The 21028-nt window shown below is 45.5% G+C and overlaps 2 protein-coding genes across 4 annotated transcripts in view; one reads left to right on the top strand and one right to left on the bottom strand.

Annotated features, from left to right (window-relative positions):
* GNPAT (glyceronephosphate O-acyltransferase) overlaps positions 1–9148 on the bottom strand; it is a 269454-nt gene extending 260306 nt beyond the window's left edge. For both annotated transcript variants that reach the window (XM_029594197.1, XM_029594198.1), the window contains exon 1: positions 8980–9148. In XM_029594197.1, coding sequence (XP_029450057.1) covers positions 8980–9018 — 39 coding nt within the window. In that variant the 5' untranslated portion in view covers positions 9019–9148. The remainder of the gene's footprint in view (positions 1–8979) is intronic.
* The window catches only part of C3H1orf131 (chromosome 3 C1orf131 homolog), a 117847-nt gene continuing 105947 nt past the window's right edge, over positions 9129–21028 (top strand). For both annotated transcript variants that reach the window (XM_029594200.1, XM_029594199.1), the window contains exon 1: positions 9129–9390. In XM_029594200.1, the coding sequence (XP_029450060.1) occupies positions 9285–9390 (106 nt within the window). In that variant the 5' untranslated portion in view covers positions 9129–9284. The remainder of the gene's footprint in view (positions 9391–21028) is intronic.

Below are 21028 nucleotides of genomic sequence, written 5' to 3'. Positions count from 1 at the left end.
AAGCTTTTTTCTTTTTTGCAGCGTCATTGGAGACAGATCCACATATATCGCAATTTTATTACCCTGCTATTGAACCAAATTCTCTTTCCTTGAAGGAATGAATCCTCCAAGTAGCAATGGGAAGCTCAGATAGCAGGCTATGATATCTGAGAAATTGTTGCGCGACGAGCCCAGCGCTCTATGAACTCTCTCAATTTGTATGTCTTCCAGGTTAATGTCCTCATTATCTTTCAATAGTAAGAACTTGATAATTTGCTGCACCACCTGTACGGCATTTCGATATTCCTCTTGTTCAGGAATCCCCCGGAATCTCAGATTACACCGGCAAGATCCGTTCTCAAGATCTTCTACCTTGTCTTGCAGAGTCATTTGCACTGATTCAATATTTAAGATTTTCTTTGACAGTTTATCACTGGTAACCATTTGCTCCTCCAATTGATTTTCCATCTTGTCCACTCTATGCCCTATTTCGGCAACATCGCAGCAAAGCTCAGCAACAAGTTGGAACAGCTCGGCTTTGAGCCCTCCAATGTTAGTATTTAGCTCCTCAAACCATTTCACAAAGTCTGCTTTAGAGATGGACTCATACATTTAGTTTTGGGTCTTCAGGTTGTTTATCCCCCGCTACTGCATTCTGTTCCTCCGTGGGTTGTTCGGTCATCTTGTCTCCGTTCCTGCCGCTAACCTCCATCTCTACCATGCCGTATGAAAACTGGCTTAAATCTACGTTTTTCTTTTTGGACATCATCTAGTTCGATATCAGGTTTTCGGAGGTCAAAAAATAGAGAAATCGAGCAGTTTTTAAGTGACTAATTTCACGAGGTGCACGGTGGGGGAGCGGGAGCTCCGTGATTAGGCTGCCATTCGAGTCGGTGAAGTCACTTCCTCCTCAGGCTACAAATTTTTACTATAGATCTGAAATTTCATTTTTGAGTTCTTTCAGTACTCTGGGGTATATACTATCTGGTCCAGGTAATTTGCTACTCTTTAGTTTATCAATCTGGCCTCCTACATTTTCCAGGTTCACCATGATTTGATTCAGTTCATCTGCATCATCGCCAATGAAAAGTCTCTGGAACTGCTATCTCCTCAACAGTAAACACGGAAGCAAAGAATTAATTTAGTCTTTCCATGATGGCCTTATCTTCCCTAAGAGCCAACCAACTTTCTCACAGGTTTCCTGCTTTGGATATATTTTTTAAAGTTTTTATGAGTTTTTGCCTCTACAGCTAATTCATTTCAAATTCTCTCTTAGCCTATATTATCAATGTTTTATATTTAACTTGACAATCCTTATATTTTTCCTATTTTCTTTAGATGGATCCTTCTTCCAATTTTTGAAGGAAGTTATTTTGGGTAAAGTAGTCTCTTTCACCTAACCTTTTAACCATGCAGGTAATCATTTGGCCTTTTTTTCCACCTTTCTTAATGGTGGAAGGAAGGTGGAAATACATCTGGCCTATGCTTCTAAGATGGTATTTTTAAACAATGTCCACTCCTGTTGTACACTCAACCTTTGTAGCTTCACCTTTCAGATTTTTTCCAACTATTTTCCTCATTTTATCAAAATTTCCTTTCTAAAAAAAGTTTAGTGCTAGAGCTGTAGAAGTACATATTGTCCCTCTTACACTCAGTTCAAATTTGATCATGTTATGATCACTATTGCCAAGTGGACCCACCACTGTTACCTCCCTGAACAGATCTTGCATTCCACTAAGATTTAGACCTAAAAAAAGCTCCCTCTCTCGCTGGTTCCTGAACCAACTGCTTCATAAAGCAGTCATTTATTCCATCTAGGAACTTTATCTCTCTAGCATGTCCTGTTACATTTACCCAGGCAATACTGGGGTAATTGAAATCTCTCATTAATACTGCACTGCTAAATTGGTTAGCTTCCCTGGTTTCTCTTAGCATTTTCTGTCTCATGATTTTGGTCAGGTAGACAGTAGTATACTTCTGTCACTATATTCTTATCCAACACACAAGGAATTTTTACCCATAAAGATTCTACAGTGCATTTAGTCTTTTATATGAACTTTATCTTGCTGCACTGTTTGCCCTCCTGGACATAAAGCTCCACCCTAGAACAAACTGACCCTCCCCTATCATTGTGATATAATTTGTACCCTAGTATAGCACTGTTCCATTGATTATCCTCATACATAATTGGTATCTGAGACCTAGTGGAATCTCTCATCATTATCTGCTATACACTATAACTCTCCCATCTTACTTCTTAGACTTAAAGCATTGGCATACAGACATTTCAAAGTGTGTTTTTGTATTAATTTGCTTTTCTGTTGATATTTGGAATCCTTTACTTACAGGCACATGGACTACTTTTGCTTTTATTGGAAGATCTCTGTTGGCATGCCCTCTCCTGTTTCATTAGTATCTTTTGAAGATATCTCCCTCCAAACCATGCACTGCCGAGCGTATGTCTACTTTCCCCCTTGTTCTAGTTTAAAAACTACTCTCTCTCTCCTTTCTAAAAGCGCCATCAGCTTGGTTCCATTCTGGTTAAGGTGGAGCCTGTTCTTCTGGAAAAGACTCCCCCCTTCCCAAAAGGTTGTCCGGTTCCTTACTAAACAATCCCTCTTCCCTGCACTTCCTCACCCACACACATAGCTCTGCTGGCCTATGGGGACCTGCACGTGGAACAAAGAGCATTTCAGAGAATTCTACCCTGGAGATTCTGTATTTAAGCTTTCAACTTAAGAGCCTAAATTTGGCTTCCAGAACCTCCTTCCCATATTTTCCTACGTTGTTGTTGCCCACACGTACCAATACAGTTGGCTCCTCCCTAGCATTGTCTAAAATACTATCTAGGACAGTGGTCCCCAACCATGTCCTGGGGGCCCACCAACCAGTCGGGTTTTCAGGATATCCACAATGAATATGCATGAGATAAAATTTGCATTTGGGGACCACTGATCTAGGAGACTCACGAGGTCCACCAGCTTCTAAACAGAGTTCAGTAACCTTCTGTACTTATTTATTTTTAACTTTTATATACTGATGTTCCTGTATAGGATACATATCGCACCGGTTTACATAGGAACTAAACTGTCGCCATGGGGCGGGTACAAGGAACAAGTAATACAACTGAATTATAATATAGTAAATAAAAATATAGGGCTATACATGATATCATGTATAGCCCCCTTACCATCTCCTAACCACCCCCTTTCCACCTTACTTAACAATTTCCCTTCTACCATAAATCCAGTAAATTGAATTTATCAGGACAGCATATTGTAAATAAGATCATTTTATTCACAAACGTGTATATATTCCTCGACAACAAATGTATATACAAATATATACCTCCTGCAAATCTTTATGTCCATCCTTTTTATCAGAATCCCCCTGCCCCCCCCCTTTTTTGGATAACCCCAACCATGTATCCCACTTAGTTAATTATTACTTGTATTAGCTACCCTATTATTTGTATGTTATTGTTATTACTGTTCCTCTTATAATCATGTGAAAATTGTAAAGCCTGTTGCTAAGTTCTGTTCTCTGTAAACCGACGAGATGTTCCCAACGTTCGTCGGTATATAAAAGATATTAAATAAATAAATAAATAAATAAATACCACTTTAAAAAAAAACTTTTGGTGAACGCAATAATTACGGGAAAGCTGGAGTAACTGATGGATAACGGGTAGAGCTAACACAAGCTAGCGGGCAAATTAAAAGGAAAGAAAAAATAATGCATTAAGAACGTCTAACTTATAGGTTCATTAAGGGACTAAGTAACTTCTAGCTGCGTGCTGAGCAGCAGCTAGCTTATGGAAATAATGTAGACCCTGGCTCACTGGGTAGTTAACGAGCTAGGGGATATCTGGAATGCAGGTTTAGTTAAGAGGGCTCAGAGTCAATAAGCTAGTCTGTAGTTGGACATGACCAGGGGGGCCTCAGTGAGAGATTATCACTCCGAAAAGCCTGGCTGAAAAGCCATGTTTTCAGTTTAATTGTAATACCTTGTTTTCAACTTTCCACAGAAAAGTGGAATCAGTTCAGGTCTTTTTCTCTTGGGCATGTTCTGCTAAAGAAATAATGTGATATAAATATAGGAGAGTCAATAATCAAAGACATTTAGATGGATAACTCACAAGTTGTTGGTGAAAATGGCTAGTTGATAGATAGAAGGCGTAAAATCCCCTCTACTACGACACTGGCTGCTTACAAATCCACCCTCAACGCCTACAGGAATACCATTTTCAGAACAAATAAAGATTTTTTCACAACAAAAATCCATCATTTCATCTTTGACTCCAAAGCCCTGTTTTCATACGTCTCAGCTCTTGCCAAACCTACCCCAACTACTATCCCGGACGACCAAGCACTTAGCAAAGTCACAGAACTCGCTAATTACTTCGAGAAAAAAATTATCTGATCACCCTCCTCACCCCATCCAGCCCCCCGCCCCCCCCCCCCCACTCTCTACCACAACTCAATGAAATCCAATATTCGAAGCTTTCGAGCCCACATCTTCTCTCGAAATAGAAAACATTCTCAAGAAACTCAAACCCTCTTCCCATCCCTCGGACACAATACCGACTAACCTACTCATCTCCATCCCGAATACCATTGCCAAGCCTATCGCAGAAATCATAAACTGCTCTCTAGAACAAGGCCTAGTCCCAGACCCCCTAAAGCTTGCCATCCTAAAACCACTATTAAAAAAACCAAACTTGTCGCCAGCGGACCCTGCGAACTTCCGCCCTATAGCCAACTTGCCTTTTATTGCCAAACCTATGGAAAAAATAGTCAATAAACAACTCTCTGAATATTTGGACGATCATAGGATACTAGCCCCAACTCAGTTTGGTTTCCGCAAATCGTTAAACACTGAATCCCTCCTTATCTCTCTCACAGACACCATTCTCTTGAACATGGATAAAAGACAACCCTATCTGCTTGCTCTCCTAGATCTATCCGCGGCCTTCGACACGGTCAACCATGCAATTCTCTTAGACCGTCTTGCAGACATAGGTATCACGGGAACTGCACTCAGTTGGTTCAAATCCTTCCTTTGTAACAGGTCTTTCAAGGTCAGAATTAACAACAAAGAATCTCATCCGATCAGCTCCAACCTGGGAGTCCCTCAAGGATCTTCCCTTTCACCAACCCTGTTTAACATTTACCTTCTCCCACTCTGCCACCTACTTACTAAATTAAAAAGATTACTCGTTACCTCTATGCGGACGATGTACAAATTCTCATCCCGATCACGGAATCTCTACATAAAACCCTGAGCCACTGGAATAGCTGCCTTCAATCAATCAACCTTCTTCTCACCAGCCTCAATCTAGTCCTCAACACCAACAAGACGGAGATCCTCATCATCTCCCAGGATGACAACAACGCTCTTCTTAACACGCCAATCTCTGCCCAAATCACTAATCTAAATCACTCGCCATATGTGAGAGATCTGAGCGTTCTTCTGGACAAACATCTTAATCTAAAAAAATTTGTAAACACCACCACAAAGGAATGCTTCTTCAAACTGCAAGTCCTAAAAAAGCTGAAACCTCTCCTACACTTTCAAGACTTCCGCATGGTGCTCCAATCCATCATCCTTTCAAAAGTCGACTATAGTAACTCTCTTCTTCTCGGTCTCCCTGCTAACACCATCAAACCACTACAGATGCTGCAGAACTCTGCTGCTAGGATGCTAACCAACACAAAAAAAAAGAGAGCACATCACTCCTATCCTCCAGAACCTCCATTGGCTTCCCATCAAATTCAGAATCCTCTATAAAGACCTCATGATAATTCACAAGACCTTGTACAATCTCCCCTCTTGATCTTAGCATCCAACTGCGTCCTCATACTTCCTCGAGACCTGTTAGAAGAGCATATAAAGGCACATTGTACGCCCCTCCAGCAAAAACATCCTTAAGAAAATGAGCCTTATCTACAGCAGGTCCCCCACAATGGAACGCACTCTCCCCGGACCTCAGACAAGAATCATGCCCATTGTCATTTTAAAAAAAAAAAACTCAAAACGTGGCTCATCAACCTAGCATTTCCCGAAACTTGACACTTACTCATATTTACGAATGTCTTATCCACCCATTTTATTATGCCTTTATTATGGTCCTGTTATAATATCTTCCCTGTCCCTACCTAGAACATAAATCCAGTCAGGCTCACCCTCTTAAGAATAATTCCTTATGGGGTAGATTTTCAGACCGCGTGAATAGGCGTACTTTTGCTGGCGCATCAGGCGCAAGCAAAAGTACGCGGGATTTTAGTAGATACGCGCGTAGCCGCACGTATCCGCTAAAATCCTGGATCGGCGCGCGCAAGGCTATCGATTCTGTATAGCCGGCGCGCGCCGAGCCGCGCAGCCTACCCCCGTTCCCTCCGAGGCCGCTCCGAAATCGGAGCGGCCTCGGAGGGAATCCTCTAACGCCCTCCCCTCACCTTCCCCTCCCTTCCTCTACCTAACCCACCCGGCCCTGTCTAAACCCCCTCCTTACCTTTGTCGGGGGATTTACGCCTCCCAGAGGGAGGCGTAAATCCCCGCACACCAGCGGGCCGCTAGCGCGCCGGGACGCAACCTGGGGGCGGGTCCAGAGGGCGCGGCCACGCCCCCGGACCGCCCCGGGCCTTAACCACGCCCCCGGGCTTGCCCCCAAAACACTGCCGCCACGCCCCCTAAACGCCGCGCAGCTCGGGCCCGCCCCCGACACGCCCCCCTCGCCAAACCCCGGGACTTACGTGAGTCCCGGGGTCTGCGCGCGCCGGTAGGCCTATTGAACATAGGCGCACCGGCGCGCAGGGCCCTGCTCGCCTAAATCTGCCCGGATTTGGGCGGATTTAGGCGAGCAGGGCTCTTAAAATCCGCCCCTATAAGAATAATTCCCACTAGATTTTTCAGCTCCATCGGTTCTGGACTTCAGTCTAAGAATTCATTCAGATTTGGACTTATCTTAGATTTATTAGTACCTGGAAGTTTCTCTTCCGCCCATTTACTTCTTCTGGACTGATATTTATTATTGTGCTCATCACGTATCTATCAAGTAATTTTATTCTCTCCCATGTTGTATCCCAATTTGCATTTTGAAGTTCAAATTCCTGTATCCCAGTTATATGTATTCCCTTGTTCCTTGTAACACTCCCATGCGACTTTCAGTTTTATTGTAAACCGGTGTGATTTGTATTTTATACACGAATGTCGGTATAAAAAAAGCTAAAAAAAAAAAAATAATAATAATAATAGTTTTGAATAACTCCCTTGTTTATCCAGCTGAAAGAAGCTATTCCAGGGCAGAGTAAGGCAAATAACTTATCCGGCTAAGTCCAATATTAAAAGTCAGTCGGATAGGTTTTTGCATGAGAGTGGGTCTAAAGATATCCAGGAAATTAAATTGCTATATTTTTAAATATAGCTGGTAAAGTCTAAAGTTATCCAGTTTATCTTAGCCAGATAACTTTAAGACTGGCAATATTCAGAATATCCGTTTATGTTTAAAGGTATTGGCTACAGTTAGCTGGAAAACTTTAATCAGATATTCAGCGGAATGTTTATCCCACTGAATATTCAGGACAAGTTATTCAGCTAACTTGTTCATTCGCTAGCTTACAGAATATGTCTCTAAAGAAGTAAAAAATCTTGTGTCAAACTTGCATGATAGATTCCTAGCCTTTTATTCTTAATGACTGCTTCTTTTTTTGCCCTGGTAAAATGTACATGTGAAAACAAAAATACATGTGTACTTTCAATATTTATAAAACAGCATATAGGCAAAAATACATGATTATATATATATATATGCTTTTTCTCTACATCGAATTGCTTTGAAAATTTACTCAGTAGTCAAATGTCGGGTCCCGATGTTTACGATCCAGGGTACGGATATGCAGACATTTGGGAAAAAGCACAAGACTGCTTCTATAGCCAAGCCAAAAGCAAACCAGGTTCAAACAGCATTGTCTGAATTATCGAAAAGTTTGTTCAACCCAAAAAATGTTGCTAGCAGTAATTTTCTATGAGTTTGGCAATTGCTTGGTTTTGATGGTTAATATTACTACCTTTAACATAAGACTGGTGGATAACCAGCACGACACAGCAGTTACCACCCTTTACAGAAACATGGGTGTAACCAGCACAGAGCAACAGTTATAGGAAACTCACTGGGCAGACTGGATGGATTATTTGTTCTTTTTCCTCCAACATTATGTTTAGTATTCTAACTAAATAATAATAGTAGAAGCTGCTCAAAATATTAGATTATCCACCTCCAGTACTCCTTTAAGTTTACTTCTCTATCTCCTGTATGTCCTATCATATTTAAAAATCCCCCCTCTCAGCTTCCCATAGTGGAAATTAGCTTTACGTAAAACTGCTCTATGCACTGATATAATAGTTTCAATCAGCACAATTACATTGATTAATAACCATGGGTGCTCGAGAGTAGAAGCAAATTTTAAAAACCCACTTTTTTTTCCTCATAAGTGAAAAATAACCCACAAGGATTTTAACGATTGTATTTTAGCGGCTAAGTGAATTACATTAAATGTTTAATTATCACTGAAATATACTGGTTGGACCTGTTTTCTTGAGGCGGTTTCTTTAAACAGTGCCTAATCTGTTTTCTTCTATTTACTTTGTAAATACATGTGTGCAGCATCAGCGCTCGGCTATCACTCTTCCCTCTGAGAAACTCAGAATCTGACAGGCGATCTAAATTTGCTGGTAGCGATAAGAAAGCTAACAGCTTGTCTTGCCTCCATTATTCTCCTTTTTAGGAACAAATACATCTGGTAAGAGTACATGAACATAAGCAATTCTTAAGAGATTTATACTCAGAAAACGCGAGCAAAAGGTGGAGAGGTCCTGCATGTTAAACCATAAGGAACTACCATAAACGAAAAAATAAGAGCAAAAAAAAAAAGGACAACAACAGCAGCAGAAGCACCTGTCACAATGGCGCCTGACTCTTACTCATGTAAATGGTCTTACCGAATAACCAACGCTACCGGACCCCGCCGCCGCCGCCATGAGCCAACACAGATCCCCGCCAGCCGACTCCTGCCTTTGCCTGCGGCACTAGCCCTGCCCCTTTCCTCCGATTCTCACGCCACCTCAAACCCTCCTCTTCTTCTTCCATTCTCTTTCATGGGGGCAGCCATCTTGCCGCCGGACGGAAGTCGCATTGGGACACTTTCTGTCTTCTCCAGCCGTGCTTGTTAGAAGCAAGGTCCTGTGGGGCCCCTGAAACCAGTGTAGGGCGAGGGTGACCGCGCATTCGGCCAGGCTCTGAAACAATGTTTTGTGACTTCACGGTGGCAAGGGAAGGCGATCCAGGAGCCTGCGAGGAGGAGAAAACGGCAAAGGTGTTGGGTGTTGTGCTGAGCCGCCTCTATGATTTCGGTAAGCTGGGCCGCCAACTCTGCTTCCGAGAGACGGGAGAGTACTTTTCATAAAGTTAAAATTATCCTTGTTTTTCCCCCTTCTTACTAAAATCGCCTTTATGTGAGGGCACAAGAGGGAAAAGGAGTGTAGACTCTTAATTCTTGTTACACGTGCGCTAGGGCTCTGCCAGTTAGTTTTTCTAAGCCTACCAGCGGTATCTTAATAAGTCATGTGTATAAATTACTACTGGAGGAATTCTGCGCAAAAAATGTAAAATTCTACGCCCAACTTAAAATTCTGCAAACTTTATATTGGTAAAAATAACACAATTAAATGATAGTCTTTAAGTAATTACATTTTAAATTAATACAGAAAAAAGTTATTACTTAAAAGATGCAGAATTTCCATAGAAATTCACTGTAAGAGTGTTCTTTCCATTTGCTGTCCCTACTCCCCTGGCCACTTTGCCCTCTCAGGCCCCAACTCCGCCACCTGCCAGTATCTCTCCCCGCCACCTCTAGGCTTAACTCCTTCCACTCTATCGCCAGTCCCAGAGTTTGACCCCGTTTTCAGTACTGCCTCTCACACAAGCTCCCTCTGTCCTTCCCTCTCTAGTACACATACACACACATCCCCTCATACAGGGCCCTCTCTCTTGCATACACACCCACAAAGCTCCCTTTCTCTCACACCATACATCCTCACACAGGCTACCTATGTTTCTCTCTCTCACACCCCTTCACACAGGCTCTGTCTCACACATACACAATCCCTTCACACAGGCTAGCACCCTCACATACACACATCCCTTTTTCATAACACGAGCTCCCAATCTCTCTCACACATACACACTCCTTTACAATCTCCTCATATAGGCTCCTTCTCTCTGAAACCCACACTCGAGCATCCCCCCTCTCTCTCACACACCCCAGCTCTCTCACCCTCCCCTCTGTTACACCCCCTCCCCCACACCCCTCTTCTCTCTCACACACACACGCACGCATTCTCTCTCACTGGGGCCTTTAGCTTCGCCGCAAGCAGAGCACACTCCATTTGCGGCACACGGGGACTTTCCATCTTCGCCGCAAGCAGAGCGCACACTGCTCGTGGCAAAGATGAAGGCCCCAGCAAACCATTCGCGGCAAAAATGGAAGGCCCCCGTGTGCCGCAAACACACTCCGCGGTACACGGGCCTTCCATCTTCGTCGCGAATGGCGCCCTGGGGCCTTCATCGTCGCCACGAACGGAGCGGCACACGCGGGCCTTCGTCTGCACGTTCCATTCGCAGCATGCCAGGGGTCTCTTCTGCTATTTTCTGCGCAGGGGGGGAATTCTGTGCAAATTCTGCGCTCCGCAGTAGCGCAGAATTCCCCCAGGACTAATGCTGAAAGTTCTGTTAACAGAATCACTGATCTAGAGGCCACCATGCAAAGGCTGTTTTGGATAGCAATCAGGATCGAGACCAGACTCCTGTCTCAGAAGATGTTTTTTTTTAAACTCTTTATAACTTTTCAAAATAATAGAGTACTAGTATTTTGAGGTATAAATAAAGATAACTGAAAGCTGCTAGCGCAGTAGCTGTCAACAGGTGTGTCGCAAACCTAGCAAAAGGCTGATCTTTCCTCATCAGACTGGATAGGAGTTGGCTGATTTTTCCTTTATTGTGTATGAGAGGAAGCTGCTCTTGTTTGCTTCTCCTCTTCCTGACCCAGTGTGAGTTATTACCTTCTCTTTCACCCAGATCAGAGCAAGATTACCACCTCCTGTTCATATAGGCCTTGCGGGACACCAACTTTTATCTTCCTCTGCCTGGCCTATACATGAAAGCAGGAACATGAGAAAAAGAGATGTGTGCTCTGTAGATTCACTGCTGACTTCCGCTGCCTCATCTTCTTCCTCTTCTCAATGCTTCTTGCTCTCATCTACTGCTGGTAAAGTGGGAGGGAGACTCTGGATTGGACTGAAGGCTTATGCTGGCTGGGAACCAGGAGGAGGGGGATATTTGCTGGGCAGGAAAGCCTTGGGAGATAGGGGGTCAGGAATCTGCTGGGTAAGAAGGGGTGGGGGAAAGGAAGTTGGGGTTACTGGGTAGGGAGAGGTGGAGAAAGGAGGGTTCTGCTGGGTAGGGAGGAGAGATGGGAGGTGTGGGGCCTGCTGGGGGGAGAAGGGAGGTTGGTATTCTGAACAGGAAGGGTTGGGAAAGAGGTGGTCAGAGGTATGCTAGGTAGGGAAGAGAGAGAGAGGGAAGGGCAGGGAGAGAGGCAGAGGTGGGGGTGTTGGAAATGTTGGACAGGGATATGAGCATGTTAAGGAACGATTGAGTAGTTGGGAGAAGTGAGGGATGATGGCATGGAGAGGAATGATGGGGTACAAGAGCCATAATATGTCTGTTTTGAGAATAGGCATTTCTTCTATCTTTGAACTTTGCTTAGCGACTTACTTTTGGGATCTGTCAAGATCCCAAAAGTAAGTCGCTTTTGGACGCCTGCACAACTTACTTTTGCAGCCATCAGCAAACACGATCGTAGCTCCTCCCGACGAAGACGAAGATGGCCGCCTGCACGGGGGAAAGCGTACAATTGGCCGCTCAAGACGTGGCGTCACATCCCGTGACGCCAAACGTCGTGACGTCACGTCTTCAGCGGCCAATTGCACGCTTTCCCCCGTGCAGGCGGCCATCTTCGTCTTCGTCGGGAGGAGCTTACGATCGTGTTTGCTGATGGCTGCAAAAGTAAGTTGTGCAGGCGTCCAAAAGCGACTTACTTTTGGGATCTTGACAGATCCCAAAAGTAAGTCGCTTTTGGAAAAAAACCAAAATTGTCGCTTTTTGAAAAAAAACAAAACAAAATTGCTTTTGGGTTTTTTTTGCTTCGCCGCTGTGTTTCTCCTCCTCCTCCCGGAGCAAGGCTGCTTTTCGCGCCCTGCTCCGGGAGGAGGGAAGAGTGAAGCGGCGAAGCGACTTACTTTTTGCTTTTGGTTTTTTCGCTTTTGGAAAAAAAAAACCAAAATTGCTTTTGGTTTTTTTTTTGCTTCGCCGTTGCAGTCTCCATGGCAGCCCCAGTCTGGACATCGGAGGGGGGCTGCAACGTTTTTTTCGCTTTTTTTTTTTTTTTGGCTTCGGGAGCAGGGGAGAGGACTGGGGCTGCCACGGAGACCGGCACCCATGATCGCGGCTGGGGCAGGTGAGCGGGGGCTGGGGGAAAGCTTGCCACCTACCCTGACCCCTGCCTCTACCGCAGGGGTCAGGGTAGGCGGTAAGTTTGCAGGTTAAATGCGCGACAAAACGGCAGGGAAAACTAGCGATAGTCGGGGCGCGGGTTACGGGATGCTAGGGAATAGCTAATTCGCTCGTTTGCATGCAGTATACATGCCGCGTGCGGAAGGGGTTGCCCGGGGAATTTAGGACGCGGTAGGAGTAGGTTAAAGGGGATTCGGGATCGTAGGAAGGGCTAACGCGGCCGGAAAGTGAGTAAAAAGCGGCTTAGGAGCAGGGTAAACGCGGCCGCACTTTATTTATTTATGTATTTTATTTTATTTATTTATTTATTTATTTCTATACCGGCTTTCACGACCAAAGGTTGCATCAAGTCGGTTTACATTTAACAAGTCGTGCAATAAACATAGAACTAGGGTAATTGAACTGGTGCAGAAAATAATAGTTACAATGAACAAGGAAATTACCAACTGGGATAGGAGAACTTTTGAACAAGAACCAAGGAAATTACCAACTGGGATAGGAGAACTTTTATTTAAAAGTTTTTTATATACCGCACATGGGGTCACTTACGTGTCCGTCTAGGCGGTTTACAAGTTTACATACACAATAAAACAAATTTAAATATAAAGCATAAAACATAGTTCACACATTTAGTAAAATAAACATAATAAAGTAATTCTTGATTAGCAGGTATCAAACGGATATGGATAAATCAGGGTAATCATTTAGGTGATATTACTGTAATTGTATGCATCATTAAATAAAAAGGTTTTAACCATCTTTTTAAATTCATTTCGGTTAGGTGTCATTCGGATATTGTCTGGTATAGAGTTCCACAAAGATGGACCAAAAACTGAAAAGGCTCTTCTTCTTGTTAGTGCTAGACTGGTAGATCTAACTGACGGGATTTCCAGTAAACATTTTTCTGTAGATCGGAGTTGTCTTGTTGGTTTATATATGTGTAGAATAGAGCAAAGCCATACAGAGTTGGGATTATAGAGTAGGTTGTGGATAGTGGTTAGAATTTTATATTTTATAAGGTGGGTAATGGGGAGCCAGTGTAAATGTTGCAGTACTGGGGAGATATGTTCTCTTTTAGGAAGGTTGAAGATCAGTCTGGCAGTCGCATTCTGAATGAGCTGAAGTGGGTGTAAAGATGATAGTGGAAGACCAATGTAAAGTGCGTTACAGTAGTCCAAATTTGATAATATTAATGCTTGTGCTACAGTTCGGAAATCTGAAGATAACAAAAGTGGTTTTAGTTTTTTTAACATGTGTATCTTGAAAAATGATTTTTTGACAGTTTCTGATATGTGTTTTGATAGGGATAACTTAGAGTCTACTGTTATACCAAGGTTTCTGGCATGATTTGTTATGGATATGGATTGTCCATCAAAAGTGAATGTTTTTGGAGGGCGTTGACTGGAGTCGGGGACGGTAGATAAGTAGACTAGTTCTGTTTTTGCTGCATTTAGTTTGAGTCTGTTATGAGCTAACCAGGTTTTTATTGTTTCTAAGTAGATTTGAAGTAAAGAGAGTGTTTTGGTCCATGATTCAGTGAAAGGTAGGATGAATTGAATATCGTCTGCGTAAAGCTTGAAATTTAAATTTAAGCCATCTAGAAGTCGACAAAGGGGTAAAAGATAAATGTTGAAAGTAATGCAGATAATGATGAGCCTTGTGGAACACCTGTATTAGTTGTGTACCAATCGGATTTTGCTTTACCTAGAGATATTCTCTGTGGGCGATTTTGTAGGAAGGAAGTAAACCATTGTAGGGCTGTGTTTGAGATACCAATTTGCTGTAGATTAGACAGGAGTATAGTATGGTTTAAAGTATCAAAGGCAGAAGATATGTCTATCATTACCAGAATGTAATGTACATTTGCATCGAATCCTCTTATGATGGTGTCGAAAGCAGATATGAGGAGAGATTCAGTAGTGTCCTTTCCTGAATCCATGTTGGTTACAGTGTAAAATGTTATTTTCTTCAATGTATGATGAAATTTGGTAAAGCACGACGGATTCGATTATTTTAGCAATGGATGTTAAAGTGGCAATTGGACGGTAGTTAGGTAAGTTTAAAGGATCTTGATTTTTTTTTTTTTTTGGTATAGGAGTGATTGATGTTTTTTTCAGGGAGTCTGGAAAGGTCCCTTGGGATAGAGATGCGTTTACCATTTGAGATATAAATGGGGCAATATGTTCTTTGATTGATTTCAGTAGGGATCCTGAACATGGATTAAATGGACTTTTTGATGGTTTGGATTTGGTAAGTATATTTATAATGGTAGCGTCATTTATGTTTGTGAAATCTGAGAAGTTACAGTCACAGATTGGAATAGATGATTTTGGTAGTGGGAGGTGTTTAAATTCTAAAGAGATTGTCTCTATTTTCTTTGTAAAATATTGTGCTGTTTTATTACAGAATTCATTTGTTATCATTATGGGTGGTTCTGGTGTAGTTGTTAATTCTCGTACTATAGTGAATAGGATCTTTGGGTTTCCATATGCTTTCTTCAGTTGAGTCGCGTAATAGGATTTTTTGGTTTTTATTATTTCTTTTTTGTACTTTTGAAGCAATGTGAAATATTCTTGTTTTCTTTCTGGTCGAGGATTCTTTTGCCATCTTCGTTCCAAGTTCCGTAGCTTACGTTTTATTGTTTTAAGTGATTCGGTATACCATGATGATGTTTTCTTATTAGTATTGCTAACTAGCTCTAAAGGTGCAGTAGTGTCCAGCGTTTCTGTTATACAGTCATTCCAGGATAGACCTGATTGTTAGGAAGTGGGAGATTCCTGTGTATGTTTCTGTTTAGTCCCATGATAGTCATGTGTTCAGTCTGTCATTCATGTGAGCATCATCTCTCAGGTGTGTCCTGTTAGAAAAAAGGTTGAGAACCAATTCAATCAACGTCAAATGCAAGACCAATAAATACAAAATATACATTACATTATAACAATATAATACAATTTGAAATAAAGCATTCAAATAAAACTAGATACCTATCTGGACATCCACCCCACAAACCATGCCCACAACCAGGTCATCTATCAGATTTTACACCAGTAAATCAGATCTGTGCAAAAGACTTGCTTAAATAGCCTTGCCTTTATTGCCTTCCTGAAATTTGAATAGACCTTTTCATTTATAATTTCCCTTAGCAGCACATTCCACAAGCCAAGTGCAATGCCAAAAAAAGCTTTATTTCCTCATCATGCTGCAGACCAGTCCAGACCAATAGGTTTATCCCTCCTATCAACACGTGGAGGCAGAAGATAATTGATGCTGCATCTCTATATAATGTGGTTCAGCTGGAGATGGCATCAGTAATCTGCCTCCAGCAGATCATAGGTAGACTGGTCCAGCTGGCAAAAAAAAAAAAAAAAGAGGGCCTCTGAGTACAACCCAGGGAAGTGGGTTAGTTTCACCTGGGTAGACAAGGCCAAGTCAGGGGAGCTTCTGGAAGGAAGATGGACAGTGAAGTCTGCTCTTCCCTCCAGGAAGCCAGATGTGTAGATGGACTCAGGACCAGGGTTATGTGCTCTTCTGCTAGCAGATGGGAGATGGAGTCATATTTCAAAGCTGAAGTCACTCTAGATATACCCCTGCAGTAACCTCAGCTCTTCAGTATCTCTCCGTCTCCTAGCAAATGCGGACACTATCCCACACACTACACATTGTTAGGAAAATTACAGCAAGAAGACAAAATTCCCTTAAAGAAGATCGAGCCTCGCTCTCCTGCGGTGATACCTAAGAGTCCCTCCCCCAGTTGAAAATTCCTGAGGTGAGAGGTGTGCCTTGGTCTGGTAGCTGGTTCCTGGCGTGGACTTTGCTGCTGAAGCAGCTGAAAGGCAGCAGGTGCGGGAAGCCGAGCACGGCGATGATGGCCTAAGCCCTCTCCCCCCACAGCCAGCGACTGTCTCTATACTCAGCCAGTAAGCATTGAGCCCAGGTACTTAGAGAAGAACTCCTATTCAGAGACGTGGAAGTGCTTCGGTAAGCCTTTCCTATGGTCTTCTTGCTCCACATGTCATACTGATGTCATTCCCGATCCCGTTAGAGCAAGGGAAGGAGGTTTCCGAGCGAATTGAGCAGCCCCCGATGGACTAGGCTCCGCTTCAGGCTCGCTGGGCACTCCACGTGGTGAGCCGCGGCGATGCCATCTTGCATGCGGTTTGTTGTGGCGCCATTTTCCCCCATCGTTCGTTGGTACGCTTGGTGCTGGCCAAACGTCTGCATAAATGCTCGCACAATTGTGCACATAACTGTGCGCATAACTGAGCACATAACTACATTTATAACTGCGTGCATAAGCACACACATACATTAGCGCACAACCTGCCGCTTAGATTTAGGTGTGTCGAGGCGGGTTTGTGCGCGCTCGAAAGGCGCTAACCAGCTGAACGCACAAGCTACATAGTACTATGGTCCCCGGCAGCAAAGAAGCACAAACAACTTCCTTTGTGCTGCCTGCCATATTTCCCACAAATGGGAAAGTACCTGGAGGAAGAGCTAGAAGGCTGGGAGAAAACGAGAGATGTGGAACAACAGTGGGCCAAACTAAAAGGAGCAATTACCGAAGTGAATAATAAATATGCTAGAAAAGTAAAGAAAAGCAAGAAAAGAATGAAACCTATCTGGTTCACAAAGGAGATGGCTGATAAAATAAAAGATAAAAGAACAGCATTTCCCTGTATGTACCCGGATCAGTCCAGACTGTGGGTTGAGCCTCCTTTCCAGCAGGTGGAGACAGACTAAAACTGAAAGGATATCCTATATGAGGACAGAGCATATCCTGTAACCCTTCAGTATTTATCTCCAGCACGTCTCCCTTCGGTCTCTTGATCTAGGCTAGTCAGCCTTCTTTCTCTTCCTTCCTTCTGGGATCAAGCAAGTACTTATTCCTTAGGGATTTTGTAGTTGTTTTCTTCCTGTTAAAATAAAGTTAAAAGGTTAGTCAGGAAGTTGTGGATTTTTTCTTCAGGAGACTGTTCCGTCTCCTGGCTCTTGCCGGACTCAGGGGGGCTTTGCCCCTTGTGCAGTGCATAGCCTGTGTCCGTTACAGCTTCCAGGTGTGGGGACCGAGTCTGTCCAGGGCTCGTCTTCCCCCCCCCCCCCCCCTCTGGCTGCCGAAAGGTCTTAATGTTACGCTGCTGTGCTCAGTCCTTTTACAACAAAAAAAAAAAAAGTGACAATGAAACAGGCTTAAGTTTAAAAGTGCTCCCAGTGCTTTTGATACTTCCCTACAGCAGCAGACCAATATTCTGTGTCTTTGTCCCCCACCTGGGCTTGAACCGGCAGCCAGACAGGCAGGAGTCAGCAGGTTTCCCCCCTGCTTCACTCCGGGCCTCCAGGCTGTCAATCAGACTTTTCTCTGCAGCCTTTTTTTCCTTCAGAGCGGCTCTCTCTTTGCCGCGGCAGGCAGCCTGAGTCTTCTCTGCCAGCCCCTTCGTGTTTTTTTGCGAGGGGGCCTCTTCTCTGCCTCCCTGCCAGGTGGGGTAGGTCCCTCCTCGGCAGGGCTGGCAAATTTAGCCCAGGGATCGATTCCCCAGAGCTTGGCCAGGCCATTCCCGGGTCGGGAAAGCCTGGGAACGGCGGCCATTTTGGATTTTTTGTCGGCTCCGTTTTCAGAGCTCCCTGGGGCTGGGGGGCCGATTTTTTTTTTTTTTTTTTTTTGCAGCTACCCTCCCCCCCCCCCTCCGATTTCAGCCCCCAGGATGGGTTTTCAGTCACCCTCTCGCCTCCCCCTCCCCCACCCGGGACTTCCAGGGCTCGTTTTGTATCTAATTTTGCCCTCCTCCTGCGTAGATTTTATTTAGCTAGCCTGCAGGAGAAGGAGGAAGGTTCCCCCCCCCCTTGCCCCCCCCCTCAGCAAAAAAAAAAAATGTACCCGCTCTGCGCCGTTGATGTTAGACCGGCTGCGGAGCCCCCGGGGTCCCTTGGGGCACGGGTGGTCCCGGGGGTGCCCCTCCCCCAACCTCCCAGTGGATCTAGTACCCCCGGATCCTGCCGCCAATCCGGACGCGGAGGATACCCTTCCACCCCTGGAGGGGGACGACCCCAGGGGGAAAGTAAGGTCCATAGGCTTCCGGAGGACCGTCCGAAACCATCCCGTTCCTTTACACCCTCTCGTCCACGTTATCTGGGCAAGAGACGGTATACCGCACGCGAGCAGGGTGACTCCTCAGGGGGTTTTTCCGTCTTGCTCGCAGTCTTGGTCGCAGCCTCCCCGTGGGTGCCATCCCTTTCACGAGGGCCAGCCCACGCGCTCCATCCTTATGCCTGCCACACCATGAAGTTCACTTGACTCATTCCTCGGTCCCCTTCCTAGGCGGTCGACTCTCCCTGTTTTTCGTGGCATGGGTCAAATTCATGTCTGACCAGTAGGTCGTCGACGCCCTCAGAGATGGGTACGCCTTCACTTTGCTCGAAATTCTCGAGATCCTTTTTCTATTTCCCCGCACGGTCGGTCCCAGCGGCAAGCGGTGGAGCAAACCCCCACCTGGTCCCTGTGTCTGGGCGTGGTGGTCCCGGTTCCAGACAACAATCTTGCCGCAGGCCAGTATTCTATTTACTTCGTCGTTCTCTAACAGGACGAGTCTTTGTCCGATCTTAGACCTCACAAGAGTCAACCGGGCTCTCAAGATCCCACTTTCCACATGAAAACTCTGCGAGTGGTCCTCGTGCCATTTCGCCCCGGAGAGTTCCTCACCTCACTTGCTCTGACAGAGGCGTATTTCCATATTCTGAATCATCGCGGCTACCGTAGTCTCTTCGCGTTCACATCCTCCACTGGGACTTCCAGTTCAGGGCCCTTTGGTCTCGCGACGGCACCTCGCGCCTTCACCAAAGTCATGGTGGTGGTGGCAGCAGCTCTCCGCCGGAAAGGGATCCTTGTTCACCCCTACCTGGACGTCTGGCTCGTCGGGGCCAAGGTGGAGGCTCTTGCCAGCAGGCGGTGGATCGCGTGTTAGCTCTCCTCAAGTCTCTCGGGTGCATACTGAATTTCTCCAAGAGCTACCTTCAGCCCTCCCAGGAGTTAGGGTTCCTGGGAGCCCACTTCGACAACCGGGAGGGCATGGTATTCTTGTCTCACGTGCGGGCTCTCAAGTTGATCGGCCGGTTTCAGAGTCGGATCTTGCTGCCTTCTCCGACGGCCTGTGTCTGCCTGCAGGTCTCGGACCGCTTGGCTTCTGCCATCGACCTTGTCCCTTGGGCTTTGCTCATATGCGACCGTTCCAGAAAGCTTTGTAGTCCCGTAGGCAGTGTCGGAACAGTTTCACACAGTCCTCTCGTTTTTTGGGCCTTACCGTTGTCGACTTGCAGTGATGGCTTTCCCTTCATCATTTGCTACAGGGAAAGCCTCTCCAAGTCCCTCAGTGGACGATAGGAACCACAGACGCCAGTCTCTCTGGCTGGGGTGCGGTCTGCCTCTCCCAGTACACCCAGGGGATCTGACCAGCAGCTCAGTCTCGCTGGCACATCATTCGGTTGGAGGCTCGGGCGATGTTCCTAGCTCTTCTGGAGTTTCTCCCCCTCATCCGCGGCAAGGCGATACGGGTCTTGTCCGACAGCTCCTCCACTGTGGCTTATCAATCGCCAAGGAGGCGCCCGCAGTCCACTGATGGCCCTGGAAACCAGCCGTCTCTTCGCCTGGGCAGAGCGACATCTACAGTGCCCGGCGGCCTCCCACATTGTGGGCAAGGGGAATGCTCAGGCCGATTTTCTCAGTCGTCAGTCGCTCGATCCCGGGGAGTGGGAACTCTCTGACACAGCCATGAATCTCATCGTCAACAGGTGGTCCCCCACCACCTGGGCCTCATGGTGACTCTTTGCAATGCCAAGGCAAATTGGTTCTCCCGCCGCTGGAGGGAACTCGGCTCGGAGGGCGTAGATGCTTGGCTCTCCCTTGGCCAGCGGACATCCTTCTGAACGTGTTCCCCCCCCCCCCCCCCCCCCGTGGCCCCTGGTCAGGAAAGTTCTCAGAAGAATGGAACTCCACCGGGGTCCCGTGGTTCTGGTAGCACCAGAGTGGCCGCTCAGGCCGTGGTTCGCGGATTTTCTCAACCTAGCGCTGGACGGACCTCTGCGGCTACGCCATCTTCCTCGGCTCCTTCGTCAGGGACCTGTATTTTTCGACCAGGCCGATCGCTCCTGTCTAGTGGCCTGGTTTTTGAAAGACGACACCTAAGGCGCAAGGGCTATTAGGAGGAGGTCTTCTCCACCTTACTGCAGGCCCGGAAACAGTCGACTTCCCTGGCGTACGCGCGTATCTGGAACGTGTTTGAAGCTGTTTGTGAGGAGTTGGGTATCTCAGCACTCTCCGCCCCGATCCCGTTAGTCCTCTCTTCCCCAAGAAGATCTTCTCCCTCTCTGCTCTCTCCTGGGTCAGGTAGAATGTCATCACTGAGCGGGCCACCCGGATGTGATTATTTA

Source organism: Rhinatrema bivittatum, chromosome 3, assembly GCF_901001135.1.
Source record: "Rhinatrema bivittatum chromosome 3, aRhiBiv1.1, whole genome shotgun sequence".
Classification (NCBI taxonomy): domain Eukaryota; kingdom Metazoa; phylum Chordata; class Amphibia; order Gymnophiona; family Rhinatrematidae; genus Rhinatrema; species Rhinatrema bivittatum.
The sequence above is the reverse complement of the archived record's forward strand: the minus strand, read 5'-3'. Positions and strand labels throughout refer to the sequence as shown.